Here is a 20,000-nt window from a genome sequence, read left to right as displayed (position 1 = left end):
ACAGCTCTGGTATAGCAATGATACATAGATACTGTTATGTTTGTGCGGTAGATGGAGGAACTTCATAGTAAAGGTAAGATTGTATAGAGTAGCATGGCCAGTGGACGTTTAGGAGACATCTCAATGTAAATTAAGTTGGGAAAACTGTCAGCTTAAATTGTTATGTGTCACTGCATGAGGGGCGGTGCTCTGAAAATTAGGGAGGGATTAAGGCTAATTTCTCCCAGTATGTCATTACCCCCTGTGACCTCTTTTGTTTTTGTATTTCAAGAGTGGCGATAAAAAGGAATCACGCCCTCAGAACAACAACTGAGCCAGACATTTCCAAGGAGGCGAAAACCCCACCTCCAGGAATGACAACTAGCGAGACCACGCCCCTGGGGTGGATGATGGATGGGGTTTGACGTGAGAGAGAGAAGAGACAAGGATAGAAGCAGGATCGGCAGTTGGGACAGAAACAGGAGCGTGAAGGGAGGTTCTGTGGGGTATGCGCTTGGAGACGGAGGTCTCGTTTTTCTGGTTTCCCCTCAACACGTTGAAGGCTGCACGATTCTCGTGTTTGTGCTGAGGCAGATTTGCCCACGTGATGGAGCAAGACGTGAGGCATTGACTGTTCGGGCTGGATCGTGTGAGACCACGCCTTGGAGCCTCGTGTTGTGCCATCGGTGAAGGTGGTGTCATTTTGCAGAGGAGCGGCATCGGAAAGTGTGATCATGAAAAGAAGCTGCACAGCGCTTTCTGAGCCCTGGTGTTGAATATCACTGCCCAAATTACCTCCCGTACATTTCCCGCCGAGAGAGTGGCTTGACACCATTTTGCGAGCTTCCCGTATAGGACGATGCTAGGTTGATCACCCAAGCTCATAAGGGACCACTTCTGGACACGCAGCTAAGTGCTGGAATAAAGGAGGGATTTTTCTTTTGTTTTATCTTTTCCCCTTGTCCGTTTTTGTAACTGTCTGTGTGGAGGCACCTCAAAGTTAGGTTTCGTTCACCTCACATTTCATTATTACTAGGTTTTGATTCATCTCTATTATAAATGTCCGATTTATGTCATTAAACCCTTATTTATTAAGATTGTTTGTGTCTGTCTATTTGTTGTGGGTTCAAGTACAAGCCTTTGTCCTTCATCGTGGTGAACACATCTGGTACGTGCTTTTGCCATCCTGTCCTGCGCGTGCTATCATCTCCAAGGATCACGTGTTTGCCTCCAAGGTAGAACTGTTTGGCTATCCGTCAAGGTCAGTCTTACAGCATGGACACGACAATACATTTAGAATTCTGAAGTTAGTCATTTGACCATTTTCACCTTTTTCTTATCACTACAAGTTATTTTTAATCAAATGTAAAATAAGCAAAAGTTTTATTAAGAAACACCCACCTATTCATTTGATTACCATATTCAATTTCATTTTATATAGCCATATAATAAACTCACCAGTAAACAACAAAGTTGAAGTTGACAAATTGAGGTTTTAAGAGGAGCATGCACTTTGAAAACTTACCAGTGAATCTGGCTTTGAGATTTGGAAGATCTCAAGGCTAAACCAGGATAAAAGATATCAAACCAGTCTCCTTCCTGCAAGTCATCGAACCTTGACAAATCAGTCTCTGGTGTATGCTCCCCCTCAATCCCATCCTTCACCTCAAACAGCATCACTGCAGACCACCTGAGATACGACAATGTCTAAACTCTGCCTCCAAATTGCATGTACACAACCCATCCCATTACGTTCCCATCATATCATGATGTAATCTGACGACTGGACAATTTGTCATCACCCGAGAGGATTCTGTCCAGCTTTGATCCTGCTTCAGCAATGGGCCCGGATGGCATCACTGCTGATAATTCGCAAATCCTGCTCTACCATTATTGCTTCAGCTCTATTTTTCCTATTAAGTCTGTCCTCTCCTTCAGCCACCTCCCTTATACAATCAAGAAAGCAAACATCACTTCAGTCCAGAAGAAAAGTGCAAAAACAGACCCTTGATATGAAAGGGGGTAGAGTGGGAAAGGTACCAACAGTGCAGTAAGTGTGAGCTGTCATAGGTAGGGTTTTGCAGCTTTCTGTATGAAGCCTGGGTTGTGCCCAGTTGAGAAAGTCCCCAGATGCTATGGTATTGAAATGGTTTTGCAGGGAAAATCAGGGTAAATTATAACAAAGCATACAGTGTAAAACAACGGACGTGAGCACAAAACTTTCGTACTACACTTACTTTGATACAATTATCATACATTTAATTATCCATGCACACGAAGCAAAAAGTGGGGTTGAACAAATGGCTCGTGTCCATCCGTCTGCCAAGGAACAACTTATTTAAATGAAATGTGAGATTTCGAACATTATACGGAATATGAATAGAATGTCAAGTCTGTCATTTTTTTTTTACCATATATATTGCCTCAGAATTTGTCACGATCACACATGGGCAGAGAGGAGTGAGATAATTTTTTATCTTGCCAAAACGAAGTTTTTGCAAGATATGTTAGTCAGCTTGTATGTTGTTTTTTTTTATTTTTATTTTTTTTTTTGTCTGTAATCACGTATAAAAAATTCTGCAGAGCACAGTTATTATTGGAAATTTTTGTAACTTCACATATCAGAGGCCTATAGAGGTCCCTTTCAGCGCATAAAATTTTGAAGGTCAAGGTCAAAGTCACTTTGTCGCAAATCAGGGGAGTCGACAAAACCCTTATTTTTTGAGTAATTTTGATCGGATCGTCTTCAAACTTCATGGGAATATAGTTCATGGTCTGGCCCTCAGCTGATTAATTTTTGGTGGCGATTGGAATTGACCTTCATGTTTTTTTTGTTTTTTTATTTTTTGTCTGTAATCACGTATAAATCACTCTGCAGAGCACAGCTATCATTGGAAATTTTTGTAACTTCGCATATCAGAGGTCCCTTTTAGCGCATGAAATTTTGAAGGTCAAGGTCACTTTGTCGCAAATCAGGGGAGTCGACGAAACCCTTATTTTTTAGTAATTTTGATCGGATCGTCTTCAAACTTCATGGGAATATAGTTCATGGTCTGGCGCTCAGCTGATTAATTTTTGGTGGCGATTGGCCTTGACCTTCATGGTTAGCGCCTAAGGTCAAACATGTTTGACCCCAAGGTCAAATTTTCAAGTTTTAGGAACCATATCGTGTAGTACCTCAAATTGAACACCTCGATGAGTGCTTTCCAGATATGTCAAGCTTGAGACATTATGACGTCATGTGGTAACGTTATGAGGCAAACATATATTTTTCATGGTTACTCTGTAAAACGATTCTCATCGGAATCTCTCGTAGGCAGATATTCCTCAAGGAGTCACTCCTGGTGGATAGCAGCTCTGTTCACCTCAGTGTGACCTTAAAGAAGTCACACGTGGTCACCTTTTGGCAAGAGGTTTATTTTATTTTACTCTGTCTGCCTGCCTGGGAGTCAAACAAAATTGAAAATCATTCAAAACAGGAAACTGACTGTTTTAAGGACGTTAGAAAGGACACAAACAACAGGCACAAAGCACTAATGTAATAGTGAAGAGTGGTTGTGTAATAGACACTGGGGAAAATAGTGGTAAAACCCTGAATTTGTTCACTTATGCACCTTTAAACTTCCATTTAAATTTAATCATATTGTTGCGGACCTGGGGTCGGGGGCGAGAATCACAGGCCATCGCACAAGGATAACTCAGTGATGTGGTGGGTCGCTAATCTACCGTGAACGCCAATAACTCAACCACGTGACTTGCTCATCGCTGGACTTGGTATTCCAATGCTGGCGGTGTGGCAAAGGAGATAGACCAGGTCCTCGTTGAGTGTCGCTGGAGGATGATCCAGAACTGCAGGGTCTACCGGAGTGCTTAGTTCTTCAATACTGACCACCGACTTATTGTAGCAACTCTTAAGTTGCACCTTAAATCCAGGAGAAAGGTAGCATCCCAGCCTCGGCTGGATGTTGGCAAGCTCAATGATGAGAGGGCAGCTGAGGAGTTTGCGAACAAGCTGAGTGGAGATTTGGGGGTCTGGGTGCTTTGAGAGGTCCTGAAGAGTTGTGGAATGCCGTCAAGACCGCCGTCCTTGATGTTGCCGGTGGATGTCTTGGAACTCACCGTTGGGCAAAGAAGAATTTTATAGCAGCATCTCGCGTAGTGAACGCTGCTCATAGAGAGCTCGGCATTGTTGTTGTTCTTCTTCTTCTTCTTCTTCTTCTTCTTCTTCTTGTGAAGACAAAACCTTAATCTCGAGGACTCGGCTCTTATATATACAAGATCCGGATCTCCTTAAATACTGAGCACATGTACACATCCTCACATAGACGGTGCCTTTTGAGAGCGTCTATCATGAACTTTTAAATATATTCAGACAATTGCTTTAAAGTTTCGAAAAGTTCACGTTACTATTTAAAGATTATTCCATTTATCGTATTGTAATTTCGTAAATACATTATTTATTTGGTAAATACACGATACATCGTAAATAGATTATGAAGGGTTTCGCTATTGGCTTAATCAAGGCACGTGACGAAATATCGGAAGTTGTTGTTTTGTTTTTTTCGCCGACAAAACCTTTAGGACGCTGCTCTTGGACACATTTGTCCTTGTTTTCTTGACTCATGGTATTTGTTCATGAGTATCTTCCCCTCTTGGGGGTATATTTTAAATGACGAAGGTGGGACTACAAAGTCATATTTAATCGATCATTTGATTTAAATGCCGATTACCAAAAAAAATAAAAAGGCATCACCGAGCACATAACCGTGATTTATACACCACCATCGCAAGTCAACTAATAATAATAAAGTGAAGAATTGATGAAATCGTATTTGTGGAAGAGAAACGGGAATTTTTTTTCAGAAGAAACGATGTGAACATGTCGTAGGCTATACACCGCCCAAGCCTAAACGTAAGCGGCACAACTTTAATTTGACTTTTTTTTTTTAGCAGCGTCCCGCGGAGCGAACGCTGCTCTAAGAGAGCTCGACGTTGTTGTTGTTGTTGTTCTTCTTCTTGTTCTTGTGAAGACAAAACCTTTATATTAGGACTCGGCTCTTTTATATACACGATCCGGATCTCCTTAAATACTAAACACTTGTACACATCCTTGCATTGAGGGTGCCTTTTGAGAGCGTCTATCATGAACTTTTGCTTTAAAGTTTCGAAAAGTTCACGTTACTATTTAAAGATTATTCCATTTAATGTATTGTAATTTCGTAAATATACTATATTTCGTAAATACACTAAGACGGGTTTCGCTATTGGCTTAATCAAGGCACGTGACGAAATATCGGAAGTTTTTTTTTTTTTTAGCAGCGTCTCACATAGCGAACGTCTATCATGAACTTTTTGAGAGCGTCTATCATGAACATTTAAATATATTCGGACATTTGCTTTAAAGTTTCACGTTACTATTTAAAGATTATTCCATTTAATGTATTGTAAATTCGTAAATACATTATATTTCGTAAATAGGTAAATACACTATGACGGGTCTTGCTATTGGCTTAATCAAGGCACGTGACGAAATATCGGAAGTTGTTTTTTTTATTTGTTTTTAGCCGACAAAACCTTTAGGACGCTACTCTTGGACACATTAATTTGTCATTGTTCTTTCAAGGGACACTGGATACCATTGACCAGTCGCAGGGCCAGGCTGAATGGCAGAGCTGAGCTGTTGAGGGAGCTGAGGCGTAAAACTGTACGTGTGCTAAGGGTGAACAAGGAGGCCTTTGTGCAAGGAATTTGTGAGGGAAGAGCATCACCTGTGATCCAGTGATTCTCGTCATGCTTACAGGGGAATTCGTGCATTGCGTTCCTCCAAGCCTATCCCTCGGTGTACTGCAGTTAGAACAGAGGGTGGTAGGCTCTTGACAGAGGAGTCCGAAGTGAAGGCCCGCTGGGCCGGTTACTTTGAGCGGTTGTACCATGCTGATCCACCAGCTGTCGAGTTGGACATCAGGGGTGTTACAATAACTGTTGCTGACACTCCAATCAACTGTGGTCCACCTTCGCTTGTGGAAAAACAGGCTGCGGTGAACCGGTTGAAATGGGGTAAAGCTCCAGGGATCTGTGGCATCCATGCTGAACCTCTCAAGGCTGGTAGAAATGCTGCACTCATGTCGTTGCATGCAGTTCTGTGCTCTGCCTGGAACACAGGTATCATCCCAACTGACTGGAAGAGGGGCCGTGTTGTCCCTCTCTGGAAAGGGAAGGGTGATCGCCAAGACTGCAACAACTACCGAGGGGTGACGCTGCTCTCAGTGCCGGGCAAGGTCTTTGCTCGGATAATTCTTGATAGGGTTCGCCACCATCTGCTTGAGCACCAGCGTCCAGAGCAGTCAGGCTTTACACCAAAGAGGTCAACGATTGACCGTATCCTTGCTCTTCGGATCCTCACCGAACACAGACGAGAGTTTCGGCAGGAGATGCTCACAACCTTTGTTGATCTCTGTAAAGCATTTGATTCAGTGAATCGGGATGCCCTCTGGAGGATTCTTGGTCTTTGTGGGGTGCCACCAAAACTGATCGATCTGATGTACTCTGGTACTGAGTGCTGCGAGATGTGGTGGTACCATCTCTGACTTATTTCCAGTTTTCGTTTTCCTGGCGCTGATCCTGCTCACCAGATTCTCTCAGCGAGGGAGTCTCGTGAGTGGAGGAGGCCATTGGGTTGACCTTGTGCCTTGTGGTTGCAGCAGGTTGATCGGCATCTCAAGGAGATGGAGATGGGCCAGGCATCAGCCTGGGGGATAGCCAGACGGAGGCCCCTGGAGTACCGGCAGAAAATGGACGCAGTGACGCACTGCTCTGGCACATACTCCCATACCTGACCTGACCTTGTGCCCCCCCCCCCATCCAAGGCTTCTACAGGGCACACTTCTATGCCAGAAATCCTCTTATATTGAAACTCCCAAAATCCAGACTTGCTGCTCACCTACACTTTCATTCATTCATCCCTCCTTTTTAATGTCCATGGAACAAATTCCCTCAATCTCTTCAATGCATTCCCTTCAGGGCTTCTCGGCAGCTGTTCACCACCATCTTCCGTCATTCCCCCATCCACACACATGATCTTTTCGACCCTTAATAAATAACCCTCCACAATCCCACCTCTTTGTGAGTTTCCAGATGATTAGGTTTGCCCCCACTCCCTCGTCTAAGTCACACAAATGTAGCACATCGTACACCCTCCTCTTAAATTTGGCAACCTTCATAATTTTTAGTCCCGTCGGTTTCACCGGAGGGGACGGCAGGTTTGCTCTCCGTCTGTCCCTCCCATCTGTAGTTTTTCTGACTTTCTTCCCAAACCTTTTAACATACCCAATTGTAACTTGGTACATGGCTTTATTATGACACGTTACAGAACAAGTTTGAGTTTGAGTGTTTCATCAATTTTTCAGTAATGCCCTTTTAGGCTTAGAAAATATCACATCAGTAGGGGACATGTATTGCAAAGCAATTCTCGCTCTTGTTATATTTATTATTATTTTCAATATCTTTTAAAATGTCTTGGTTCATTTATTGTTCTTCCCCAGTTTTCCTTTCCATTTGTGTGAATGAGAATTTACAGCTGTATCCATTTGGTCCACCCCGTGCGTCTTCCACAACCCTTCATTTCCTCATGTCTCTCCATTTTGTCCCCGTCCCTGCTGTTGGTGCCCTCCCCTCCCCCTTCCTATTGTTACTTTTATTATGTTATGCCCTGATCCTTTCTATGTTCTAGTTCTTCCACGAGCCTCGACTCTGTAGCCAAAAAAAATAAAAATAAAAAACCATAATTTTTTTCTCAGCAGCAGCTTCATCAATGGCTCAGCTCCACCAATGTTAGCACCAAACTCCACCACCAAACTGTTAGCAGTCATGTGTTACAATGGTAGCTGTACCTCAAAGCATATCCACATCCAGGCTGCTTTCTTCTGACTTTGCCATCTTTATGATTGACTGCAATGCTTCCAGTTGTAGTACGACCTCTACATTGTGAGAGAGACTGGAAAATCGGCTCTGCAAAGCCCCGGTATGGGACATCCACCAATCCCACACAACGAGTCAGAACCGAGGCCCACGACACAAAGCTTTCCTGAAGAAAATAAGGGACAGACAAAACAAAATTGCAAATTGGACTTCCTGTTTTATATTACTAATCCACGTGGTTTTCGAAGAAGTACAACCGATGACATAATCAATCTCATGGGCACAAGTGTGGTTTAAATATTTCAATAAAGAAGGAGGGAGAATAAATAAATGTTGTAGAAAGGTAAAAGGTATATAAATAAATAATTCAAGGTGGTGTTGTACGTCAGCAGTGGTAATGGTGAAGTGTATACAAAAAAATAATTGAAAGTTGCTTGTTGGCACTGAAGATGGTCAAGTGTAAATAATCTAAACATAATAAATGACAGCATGTCAGTCAGTCAGTGTGTGTGTGTCTCCAACATAACTCCAAAACCATGAAACCTAGTGGCCTGAAACTTTGCATGCATACCAAGGGAACTCCAAGGGAATGCATGAATGAAAACTAGGAATTTCGTTAAATTTAAACACCCCTTTTGAAGATAATTAATGGCTTGCCTTCATGAAAGGCTTACCCTTGGTCAGCCCTACTTCACCTCACAGGGGTCTTTTCAGTAGGCTGAATCAGCCTAATCAAAAATGATTCAACCTACTCAAAAAGCCTTGCCTTGGAAACACTATCTACTCTCACGGAATAATTTAAGTACCGATATATAATCGAAATATGATTTCGGATTTGAGGATCAGATCTTGCGGACAAAATAAGTGTCGAAATCTGGAGTGAAATCTGAAAATTTTAACAAATCATCGATTATCACCAAGTGTATTTATTTCAGCAAAGCATTAAACTTAACTTTTTCTACTGTTCGGACGATTATATCGAGTGTAGAAAAGCTTAAGGAACGTTCCAAAAGTGCAACTTCATTGAGTGCAATGAAAATAATTAACCAGTGGGATTGCCACACTCCACAAGCTGCCTTTGCAAGCCATGGCAATTTCCGAAAGAGGATTTTTTTTTTTCCGGCAAATACGTATATAGTTTTTAACGAGATCACTTTTTCACTTTCTTTGTGATCTGCTTTCATATTTTATATATATATATATATATATATATATATATATATATATATATATATATATATATATATATATATATATATATATATATACATATATACATATATACACACATACAGTAATACCTTGTATTAAGAGTTTAATTCGTTCTGTGACCGAGCTCGTAACTCGGTTTGCTCGTATATCAAAACAATTTCCCCAATTGAAATTAATTAAAATACCATTAATCAGTTCCAGCCCCCCGAAAAACACCCTAATTTCTTTGTTACGTAGTTTAAAAAAAAATTACCCCCGTGCAGGAGTGACGGTCATCTCTGCGAGAAAATATATAGCCTCCTGAAGGTAGGGCAGTTTTTGCAAACTTTGACGTCGCGTGACGCGAAAACGAAAGCGAATATCGAAAATCCGACCTGACAATTTAGATATTGTCCCATAAATTACATGCCACAATCAAATTCAAGATCGCTTGAGAAATGTAGGAGGAGATAGATTTTGAAAATCGTCATCTTCGCATGAAAATCGTCATTTTCGCATTTTTTTTGCCAACTTTGAAGTCACGTGACACGAAAACGAAAGCGGATATCGAAAATCCGGCCTGACCAAATTTAGATATTGTCCCATAGATTCATATGCCACAATAAAATTCAAGATTGCTTGAGAAATGTAGGAGGAGATATATTTTGAAAATCGTCATTTTCGCATTTTTTGCCAACTTTGAAGTCACGTGACACGAAAACGAAAGCGAATACCGAAAATCTGGCCCGATCAAAATTTAGATATTGTCCCATAGATTCATATGCCACAATGAAATTCAAGATCGCTTGAGAAATGGCGGAGGAGGTAGGATTTGAAAATCGTCATTTTCGCAACGGACGGACGGATCAAAGGACATCTACACCCATATTATTAGGTCAAGCTCGAAGAGATGACCTAATGAGAAATGTATTTATAAATAATAAATTATTAATACAAAACATAATACAAAGTTAATAAAATAGAATATAAATAAATAAACTGGTTTTATAAAGTGTATTTACCTTGGAGATGAGACGACTTCGGCTTACGGAAGATTCTGGTGGAGGTGGCGGTGGAGGTGGCGGTGGAGGAGATTTGAAGGTCTCATCACACGTTAATCGCTAAACGTAATTGATACAATTTTTTTTTTTAATTCACTTTATCACTAAACTTAATTGCCACAATTTTTTTTTTTACATTTTTTTTTATTCCCTTTGCTATTACACTTAATTGCTACAATTAAGTGTAACGACCCTTAATTGTAATTAATTGCTTAACGACCCTACTCAACGAGATAACCAAGAGAACTGAACGAGTGAGTGGCGGGAGATGCGTGAAAAGGCGGGAGATGCGGGTGTTCGCTTGCTTGGTTGCGCGCGTCTCAAACCTCGCTCCACTCGTAACTCGGATCTAGACTTGTAACACAAAGCAAAAAATCGTCCAAGCAACGGCTCGTAACTCGGAATACTCGTAAGTTAGTGCATTCGTATGTCAAGGTATTACTGTGTATGTGTATATATATATATATATATATATATATATATATATATATATATATATATATATATATATATATATATATATATATATATATGAATATAAATATGTTAAGAAGTCCCTATTTAAAAAAATTATATAAAAAAAACAAAAAACATCCAACGTCAAATCAAACCTCGTGTTCTAAACTCTGCCGTGTTGGTTCAAGTTGGCAAGGCATAATACACTGGGTGGGAGGTGAAGGGGTGGGGTAGGAGTCTGGAGGGAGGGGAAATGGGGTGGGAGGAGGCAGGGGCAGGGGTGGGAGGTGGCAGAGGAGGCAGGGGTGTGGGTGGGATGAGTGAGGGAAAGAGTGGGAGAAGGGATCCGGCGTTTCCTAGCAACGCCAGATGCCCTTACTGGAAAATAAATAAATAATCCAAGGTGGTATGTCATAGCAGTGATTGTAAAGTGTAAATAAATAAATTTAAAGTTGTGTATTTATAGTGGAGATTCCAAAGTGTATATAAATAAATAAATATTTCAAGGTGGTCTGTTGGTGATGTAGATGGAAAAGGTCCATTCATTAATAAATAATTCAAGTCGTTATGTCGGTAGCAGTGATGGTAAAGTGTATAATCAATAATTAAATAATTCAAAGTTATGTGTTGATGGTGAGGTGGAAAAGTGTATATAAATAATGGTTCCCAAAAGTATATATCATCCTGTACTATTATCTCCCATAAGAAATATTAAAATTGCCAAAATTCCAAGTTGGTCGGACCCCAAAATCATTTGACCTGCTTCACGCCAATATCGTACAGTATTGCATAAAATGTGCCGAATACAAAATAAATGCATTGTCATTTTCAAATAGAGGCTCCAGATGGATGGACCGACAGGACCCAGAACTTTAGCCCCTAGCAGGGCTGATGCTTGGTTGGGGTTGGAGTGGGGGTGGGGGTGGGGGGCAAAAAACAAAACAAACAAACAAACAAAAACTCCTCATTGTTGATACACATGTACAAGTGCAGTAGATGATGATAAAACGTAATAAGGTGTCGTTTAACAATACTGATAATGTAGTAGTACAATGAAGAGACATTGGATGTACAAATGAACAATGATGATAAGCTGAGCTCTTCCACAGGCAGTGACTTTGTATACAAAAAATAAACAAACAGGAAACTTAATCAAAGCTCAGGTCAATCAGAAGAAAACTGATTATTTTTCAGATTGAAATTGATGATTTTAGAAGTTTGAGCTTGAGTTGACCTTTTGACCTCAAAAAAAGTTGGTTTCCCAATTCAGTGATGGACTCTGCAAATCCTGTTCAACTTTAAAATCAATCAGATGAAAAATGCCAATTTTAGAAATCTGACCTCAAAATCAATAGGCTTCTCAGTTGAGACTACCTTAGCAACTTGGTGAAGTTTTGTGAAGATCGGTTTTAAATTGTGACCTGTAGGCGATTGACAGACAGACAAACAAACAGACAAGCCGGTAGGCGGCCATGGGTCGCCGAGCATCCGATGACCTTTGACCCCTGATCTGAGTTAATCTAGTACTAAGTACTTACGAAATTTCAATCGAATCTGTTAACCCGTGTATGAGCAAGGGGGCTTTGAATGGTCATTTTGCCCGAACAATGCACTCATTGACCTTTGACCCCTGACTTAGCCGAGATAGGTCAATATGTCCTGAAGCAAAGTTGTAGTACCCATTGAGTACTCTGTACCTATGAACTTTCATTCATATCAGTTAACCCGTGTAGGAGCAAGGGGGATTTGAATGGTCATTTTGCCCGAAAAATGCACTTATTGACCTTTGACCCCTGACCTACGAGATAGGTCATTATGCAAACGAGCAAAGTTGTAGTACTCATTACAGTCTATAAGCATGTAAAGATTCATTAGATTCGGTTCAACCGTCTTGGAGCTAGTGTACTTTGAATTTTCAGCGGGAATGCTCAATGGCCTTCAGACACCCAAGTTGAGAGGGTTACCATTTGGAAACTACAAGATAGAGAAAAAAAATGGATGTCATATAGCGGATAGAGAATCACCTTAATATTATACATACCAAATCTCATCGAGTTCCATCTACTGATTGATAACTACTTGGAATCAGTTTGAATGAAAAGTACCGAAAATGAGGTTTGATATCGGAAATCCCCAAAGTTCGAGGGGGTGCTGTGGGTGAACAAAGATATAAATCGAAAATCCGGCTTGATAGTTTGTGCACAATGCATTCCAGATGATTAGTGTGAATTTTCATGACCATCTGACCATAACCCGAGGAGGAGTAGCATTTGGCGCGAAGGCACCTCCAGCTCTCGCATATTATCGATTTTTGCCCTTTGACCCCTGACCTAAGCAATATCGGTCAATATGTCCTGAGGCAAAGTTGTAGTACTCATTGCGTGCTATGAACCTGCAAAGTTTCATTCGGATCGATGCACTCACCCGGTCGCTAGGGGGCCTTCAATTTTCGCCAATTTTCGGGCATACCCCATTTGTTGGGGGCGCTGCGGGTAAACTATTCCATATATCACAAAAACCGGAATATATTTGGTAGAGCATCACCTGTAGATGATGCATGCCAAATTTCATAAGCCTACGTGGGATAATGGCTTTCGGAATTTATTTCGCGTGAACGTACCGATTTTGAAGGTTTGCGGCTGTTGCTGGGGAACCAAAGCGTCCCTAGCAACCATCACAATTTCCAAAGCACTAGGTCATAAGATGGACCTACCACCCGAGTTTGGTCAAAATCTGCAAACGTTTACGACCAATTATGATGATGACAAACGAACAAACATCCAAACAAACAGACAGAATTACTGACAATAATTGTCACCTATTTCGGCGACCCAACAGACAAACAGAATACCAAAATTGACTGGTATTCAAAATTGACAATTTTTGTATAAAATTGACCAAAATTGACAAAATCTTAGATTTTGCAAGTAACAAATAAATAAAAAGAGCAGAAAATGTGACAGTTGAGAGCAACATGAGATTTGAAGCAGTTAATTTGCCTATTAAAGAGTTCCAAGTTAATGTATTTGGAGGCTGGTGTTGGCGCAGTGGTTAGGGCAGCGGCTTGGGATCCAAAAGGTCCTGAGTTCAAGCCCCGTTGAGCCACTGAATAAATACACCAGGGGGTTGACTCAGCCTGTCATCCTTCCGAGGTCGGCGAAATGAGTACCAGTATACTGGGCCGGTGTATACCCCGGTTAAAATAGGTGTACCATATCCCTGTGTCGTAAGAGGCGACCAGGGTTGCGTCAGGAAGGGCATCCGGCATAAAACATGTGCCAAATCTCGATGCGGATCATACGGATGATCCGCTGTGGCCACCCCTAACGGGAGCAGCCGAAAGAAGAAGAAGAAGAAGAAGAATAAGAAGAAGAAGAAGAAGAAGAAGTTAATGTATTTGTATTAAAAAGTCTGTTGTCAAGTAAGACTCATCATACTTGTGATCCATTGCAGACTTTATCACTTTTCTCCTTGGAAAATGGAGGTAAATCCATTTGACTGAGAAAGAGCAATGCGGAGACCTGGGCATCCTTGGCTGCATAGTGCACCTGCCAGGAAAATAATGCAAACCACGTGTTTATTTCTGACTATTTACATTTCTTTACCAAAACCAGTGATAATCAAAGGAACAATTATAAACAGGATGGTAAATTCATTTCTACAAAACAACTTCCCTTCTGCATCAATTAATTATTCCATGCCTACAGCTCTTATATCAGAAGCATAGGTATTATCAACCAAGCAAATATTTTGTACTGTTCAAGGTGCATGACAAAAGTGATTACGTGGCAAGAGTAATGGTAGCATCTCAGGCTGTTACTTTGAGCCAACAATGCAATGCAATGATGAAGCAACAATTGTATACGAGGGACACCTGAAACGTTTTTTCACTCCACTTGAAACTTTTAAAGTAAAAGGTCTCGGTGATCGTATATATTCCATGTACATTGGCTCTCTTTACTGACAAGTCTTGTAAATATAAAGTCTCATATTATTTGTTTTGTTCAACAATCAATATAATGGGTTCTAGCTCCAAGAATGTGGCCAGGGAAGAAACCTTGAGGATAGGAGAATTCCGAATTCTTTTGTCAGGGGATTGGGAAGTTTTGCCTCATCCACCATGTTTACTGTCTCGAAAAAGAAACAACTTCCAATTATTTTCTGGTGTAAAGAAACTGCCAAATATACAAGACTCTGGTTCAGAAATAATACTTCCATTGGGTTCAACTCTATTCTGCCTAAAATCTCTAACGTAATGACCTTAGAATTGGAAACCAACTCTGACATGTGGTTTGTTCAAGGGATGGGGGAGGTCAAATGATGGGAGGTCAGCTGATGGTCAACCACAGCTGATGGGGAGGTCAAAACATTCGCGGGACTGAACTTTGCGAGGTTTGTCAAATAGGTTGATGGGGAGGGTTTGCTAGATGGACCTTTCAGAGAGAGAGGGAGAGGGTGGAGAAAGGATGGAGAGAGGATGGAGAGAGGATGGAGAGAGGATGGAGAGAGGATGGAGAGAGGATGGAGAGAGGATGGAGAGGGGATGGAGAGGGGATGGAGAGGGGATGGAGAGGGGATGGAGAGGGGATGGAGAGGGGATGGAGAGGGGATGAGGAGAGCAAGAGCGAGAGCGAGAGCGAGAGCGAGAGCGAGAGCGAGAGCGAGAGCGAGAGCGAGAGCGAGAGCGAGAGCGAGAGCGAGAGCGAGAGCGAGAGCGAGAGCGGTTTTTTTTAGGATTGAAAATGATATACCAAATGTTTGATCAACTCATGCTTCTATCAATGTCTACAGAGAAGGAAAAGGCCAGTGCCTGCCTATCTTGAGGATAGGGGATATTAACGCAAAGTGTGGAATAATTAAATCAATGAAAAGATAAGGGGAGTTTTCCCGAGATTTAGAAAGATCGTTGATGAAAAATGATGAACATGACTCGGCTCATGACACTGCAATGGGACACTCCAACATCTACAATTAGAGGAGATGAGAGTATCTCTTTAAGAGTGATGTGCTGATTACAAGAATGGAGGAAGTCAGCAAGCCATGAGATCAGGTAGATTTGGATGTCATACACCTAGAGTTTGGAAAGCAAATAAGGATGCCAGACTTTGTCAAATGCCTGATACATGTCCTGAGAGACAGCCCTGATCCCCAGTCTGTAATTTTGGGCCTCCAAACACTGTTGGGAGAGCTCAGCAACAGCAAGTCCAGGGTGGAGTGACTGGAATAGAAACCAAACCGATTTTCTGAGATGAGGATGAGGACAGAGCGAAGGATGATTAAAGAAAGACTTGAAGGACAGTGCTATATAAATGCAATAGAAGACAGGGGAGGGGAAGGGGATATATAATACCAACCAACTAATACTACAAGACAGATTCCAATCTTAACATCCATCTGAAGATGGCACACTGATGGAATGCTCTGCCTGTGAAGCACCAATATGACATTTATAGTCAGACCGAGACTCAAACCCAGACGAGACAGCTCAAAGTTAAGTGCGCTACTTCTCTACAGTAGTCGAGGATCAAGAAAGAGTTTTACGACAGAGGTTAACAGATTGATATACTCCAGTATGTTAAGGGGAATGGCATGTATAGAAATGTTCAAGAAAATTCAAGATCACAAATGATATGATGGCAGTAAAACAACATCACTTTTTAAAATTCATCAATTCAATATGCTTCCTGCTCCCTTCAATTATTGATCTTTCACTCTTGCATGTGAATGATTTCCTTGTAACTCATCATAATGACAAAATGAGAGGGGGGGGGGGGATGAACAGTGCCTATACGATTCAAACTGTTGTTTCTCTTATTCACAGACGAGCATGATGCCATCCTACCTGTTCTGGAGAGAGCTCAGGAGCATCCCAGTTGCTGCATCTCAGTGCCAGATCTTTATCCAACACAATGCCGAGTTCATCCTGTGCCAAGGATTTCAGGCCTTCCCCAGAAATTTGTGGTCTCCTCCTGCAAATGCACCAAACTGTAATGACTCCCACAACAAAAACAAAGACCAATCAGTGCATCAATAATCTTTATTACCCCACACACATGAAGCGAAAAGCATGGTTGAGCATAAAGCAAATGGTTTGCTCAAGGGATGGGGGAGGTCAACTGATGGGAGGTCAGCTGATGGTCAACCACAGCTGATGGGGAGGTCAAAACATTCGAGGGACTGAACTTCTTTGCGAGGTTTGTCAAATAGGTTGATGGGGAGGGTTTGCTAGATGGACCTTTCAGAGAGAGAGAGAGAGAGAGAGAGAGAGAGGATGGAGAGAGAGAGGATGGAGAGAGAGAGAGAGGATGGAGAGAGAGAGGTTGGAGAGAGAGAGAGAGAGAGGTTGGAGAGAGAGAGAGAGAGAGAGGTTGGAGAGAGAGAGAGAGAGAGAGAGAGAGAGAGAGAGAGAGAGAGAGAGAGAGAGAGGTTGGAGAGAGAGAGAGAGAGAGAGAGGTTGGAGAGAGAGAGAGAGAGGTTGGAGAGAGAGAGAGAGAGGTTGGAGAGAGAGAGAGAGGTTGGAGAGAGAGAGAGAGAGGTTGGAGAGAGAGAGGTTGGAGAGAGAGAGAGGTTGGAGAGAGAGAGAGAGATTGAGAGAGAGAGAGAGAGGTTGGAGAGAGAGAGAGAGAGAGAGAGAGAGAGAGAGAGGTTGGAGAGAGAGAGAGAGAGAGAGAGGTTGGAGAGAGAGAGAGAGAGAGAGAGGTTGGAGAGAGAGAGAGAGAGAGAGAGGTTGGAGAGAGAGAGAGGTTGGAGAGAGAGAGAGGTAGGAGAGAGAGAGAGGTTGGAGAGAGAGAGAGAGAGAGAGAGAGAGAGAGGGTGGAGAGAGAGAGAGAGAGAGAGGTTGGAGAGAGAGAGAGAGAGAGAGGTGGGAGAGAGAGAGAGAGAGAGAGAGAGGTTGGAGAGAGAGAGAGAGAGAGAGAGAGGTTGGAGAGAGAGGTTGGAGAGAGAGGTTGGAGAGAGAGGTTGGAGAGAGAGAGAGAGAGAGAGATTGGAGAGAGAGAGAGAGAGAGAGAGGTTGGAGAGAGAGAGAGAGAGGTTGGAGAGAGAGAGAGAGAGAGAGGTTGAGAGAGAGAGAGAGAGGTTGGAGAGAGAGAGAGAGAGAGGTTGGAGAGAGAGAGAGAGAGAGGTTGGAGAGAGAGAGAGAGGTTGGAGAGAGAGAGAGAGGTTGGAGAGAGAGAGAGAGATGGAGAGAGAGAGAGATGGAGAGACAGAGACAGAGAGATGGAGAGACAGAGACAGAGAGATGGAGAGACAGAGACAGAGACAGAGAGATGGAGAGACAGAGACAGAGACAGAGAGATGGAGAGACAGAGACAGAGACAGAGAGATGGAGAGACAGAGACAGAGACAGAGAGATGGAGAGACAGAGACAGAGACAGAGAGATGGAGAGACAGAGACAGAGACAGAGAGATGGAGAGACAGAGACAGAGACAGAGAGATGGAGAGACAGAGACAGAGACAGAGAGATGGAGAGACAGAGACAGAGACAGAGAGATGGAGAGACAGAGACAGAGACAGAGAGATGGAGAGACAGAGACAGAGAGATGGAGAGACAGAGACAGAGACAGAGACAGAGACAGAGACATGGAGAGACAGAGAGATGGAGAGACAGAGACAGAGACAGAGACAGAGACAGAGACAGAGACAGAGACAGAGACAGAGACAGAGACAGAGACAGAGACAGACAGAGACAGAGACAGAGACAGAGACAGAGACAGAGAGAGAGAGAGAGAGAGAGAGAGAGAGAGAGAGAGAGAGAGAGAGAGAGAGAGAGAGAGTTCACTTTCTGTCTGTCTGACCTTCTATCTCAAAACGTTAGTTTATGATTGAGGAACAACTTAATTTCAATTGAATGTTATATTTAGAACATGAATCGGAAAACAAACCTGTAGTTCAGCATTACCTTGGCTCTGAATTTGTACCGATCGCACATGTGCAGAGCAGTGAAATAATTTTTTTAATCTTGTCTGGCAGTCAAACAAAATTGAAAATCATTCCAAATAGAAAACCTCGTTTTCAAGGACACAAAAACACGAAAAACAAATGTAATGTGTTTAATAAGGTGGTGCATAAGACTACATCAACGGTGCTAGACTTCAAGAATTTTTTTTTTTTTTCCGATGACCTTTAAAATCTTTATTTTATTTCAATTGAATTATATACTTGAACACAAATCGCCTTTTTGGCACTTTCAAAACCCTTCCGTTTTGCAGTACTTGGACAGAATAGGGCATTTTACATCGTCTTGACCAATCAAAGTTTCCACTCGTCAACCACACCCACATCCTTTTTTCTTAAGACAGCGTGAGGGTAACGTGTTCTATGACCTCTAGTTTTATCAAACTTTGCAGATTAGGTAAAACAGCATTTTTGCTGGAATTAGAGAAAAGCACAGAACATAATGACAAAGTGACTTTCATCTTTTCACTTTCCATTTCAAGCCACACCCATCGGTCTTTTGGCTCCACACCTCACTGCAACATGCCGAAGGTCCACGCAGCCTGCCACCAAGAGTCCATAGTCTCTTTCCAACCTGGCAGCATCCTCCCACACCCCCACACCTGTCTTCAGCACCATGTCATCTCCGAGGAGGTTACACAGGGATGTGGGAAGTGAGCTCCTGACTGCCAGCTCACTGTCAGGTTTCATGTCCAGTGGCAAATTGTCAGATGGTGTGCCATCATTAGATTGCACGAGATCATTTTTGATATGTGGCAGTCTAACTATGACACAGAAGCCTCGTGGACCCGCAAGCTGCAGCAATGACACAGGACTTGTCCACCCATTGTGAGAAACCTACACAAATGGAACATTCATTTCACACATTGCACCACAAGCACCAAAATATAGCTGAAACACATTACACCTCTCTTTGTTAAGGCCTAAGTCACATTTGCCACGGCGGCCGTGGGGTCTCCAAAATCTATGGCCACAAGCAATTATACGGCGGCCGCAGTATTTCCATGGTCACACAATGTAGCAGTCACAAATGTTTTTATTTTTTGGGGAGCTGCACGGCGTATTTAGAAATTGTGGAGACCGAAAACGTGGGGGTGCCGTACGGTTTTTGATTTGATGCCACACGGTGACCTTAGGGCGTCCCTGCGGTGGCCATAGAATTTTCAAGGCAGACGCAAGGTAGCCTCAAGGTGCCCGCAAGGCGACCGCAGGGGGGCCCTAAGGCGAACGCAGAGGGGGCCAGACGGACGGTAACGAGTGGGTATATACCTTCTTTTTTTACTGAAATAAAAATATAACAGTTCGAAATATACCAGTACGTGGTGCCCCCAGAATCCGAATTGAATTCGTTCCAGGAAGCTGTTCGGATTGCAAAAAGTTTGATTCCCAAACTATTTTCCCAATAAGAAATAATGGAGTGAATTAATCTGTTCCTGGAC

The 20,000-nt window shown here is 42.3% G+C and overlaps 1 protein-coding gene and 1 long non-coding RNA gene across 10 annotated transcripts in view; both read right to left on the bottom strand.

Annotated features, from left to right (window-relative positions):
• LOC147011931 (uncharacterized) overlaps positions 1–7,860 on the bottom strand; it is an 8,002-nt gene extending 142 nt beyond the window's left edge. Inside the window, exons 1-2 of the long non-coding RNA XR_015051822.1 lie at positions 1,782–7,860; positions 1–1,669 (exon numbers count right to left, since the gene is read on the bottom strand). The exon at positions 1–1,669 is cut by the window's left edge and continues 142 nt beyond it. This is a non-coding gene — a long non-coding RNA (uncharacterized LOC147011931). The remainder of the gene's footprint in view (positions 1,670–1,781) is intronic.
• Positions 1–20,000, bottom strand: part of EXD2 (exonuclease 3'-5' domain containing 2) — a 108,997-nt gene that overhangs the window by 33,868 nt on the left and 55,129 nt on the right. For 8 of the 9 annotated variants that reach the window (XM_085857608.1, XM_085857615.1, XM_085857613.1 and 5 more), the window contains 4 exons: positions 19,073–19,398; positions 16,447–16,573; positions 14,042–14,152; positions 7,869–8,062 (listed from right to left, as the gene is read on the bottom strand). In XM_085857608.1, the coding sequence (XP_085713734.1) occupies positions 7,869–8,062; positions 14,042–14,152; positions 16,447–16,573; positions 19,073–19,398 (758 nt within the window). The remainder of the gene's footprint in view (positions 1–7,868; positions 8,063–14,041; positions 14,153–16,446; positions 16,574–19,072; positions 19,399–20,000) is intronic. The other variant, XM_085857609.1, reaches the window with a different exon arrangement.

This window comes from Eptatretus burgeri, chromosome 15, assembly GCF_056783735.1.
Source record: "Eptatretus burgeri isolate ZD-2024b chromosome 15, Ebu_testis_v1, whole genome shotgun sequence".
Classification (NCBI taxonomy): domain Eukaryota; kingdom Metazoa; phylum Chordata; class Myxini; order Myxiniformes; family Myxinidae; genus Eptatretus; species Eptatretus burgeri.
The sequence above is the reverse complement of the archived record's forward strand: the minus strand, read 5'-3'. Positions and strand labels throughout refer to the sequence as shown.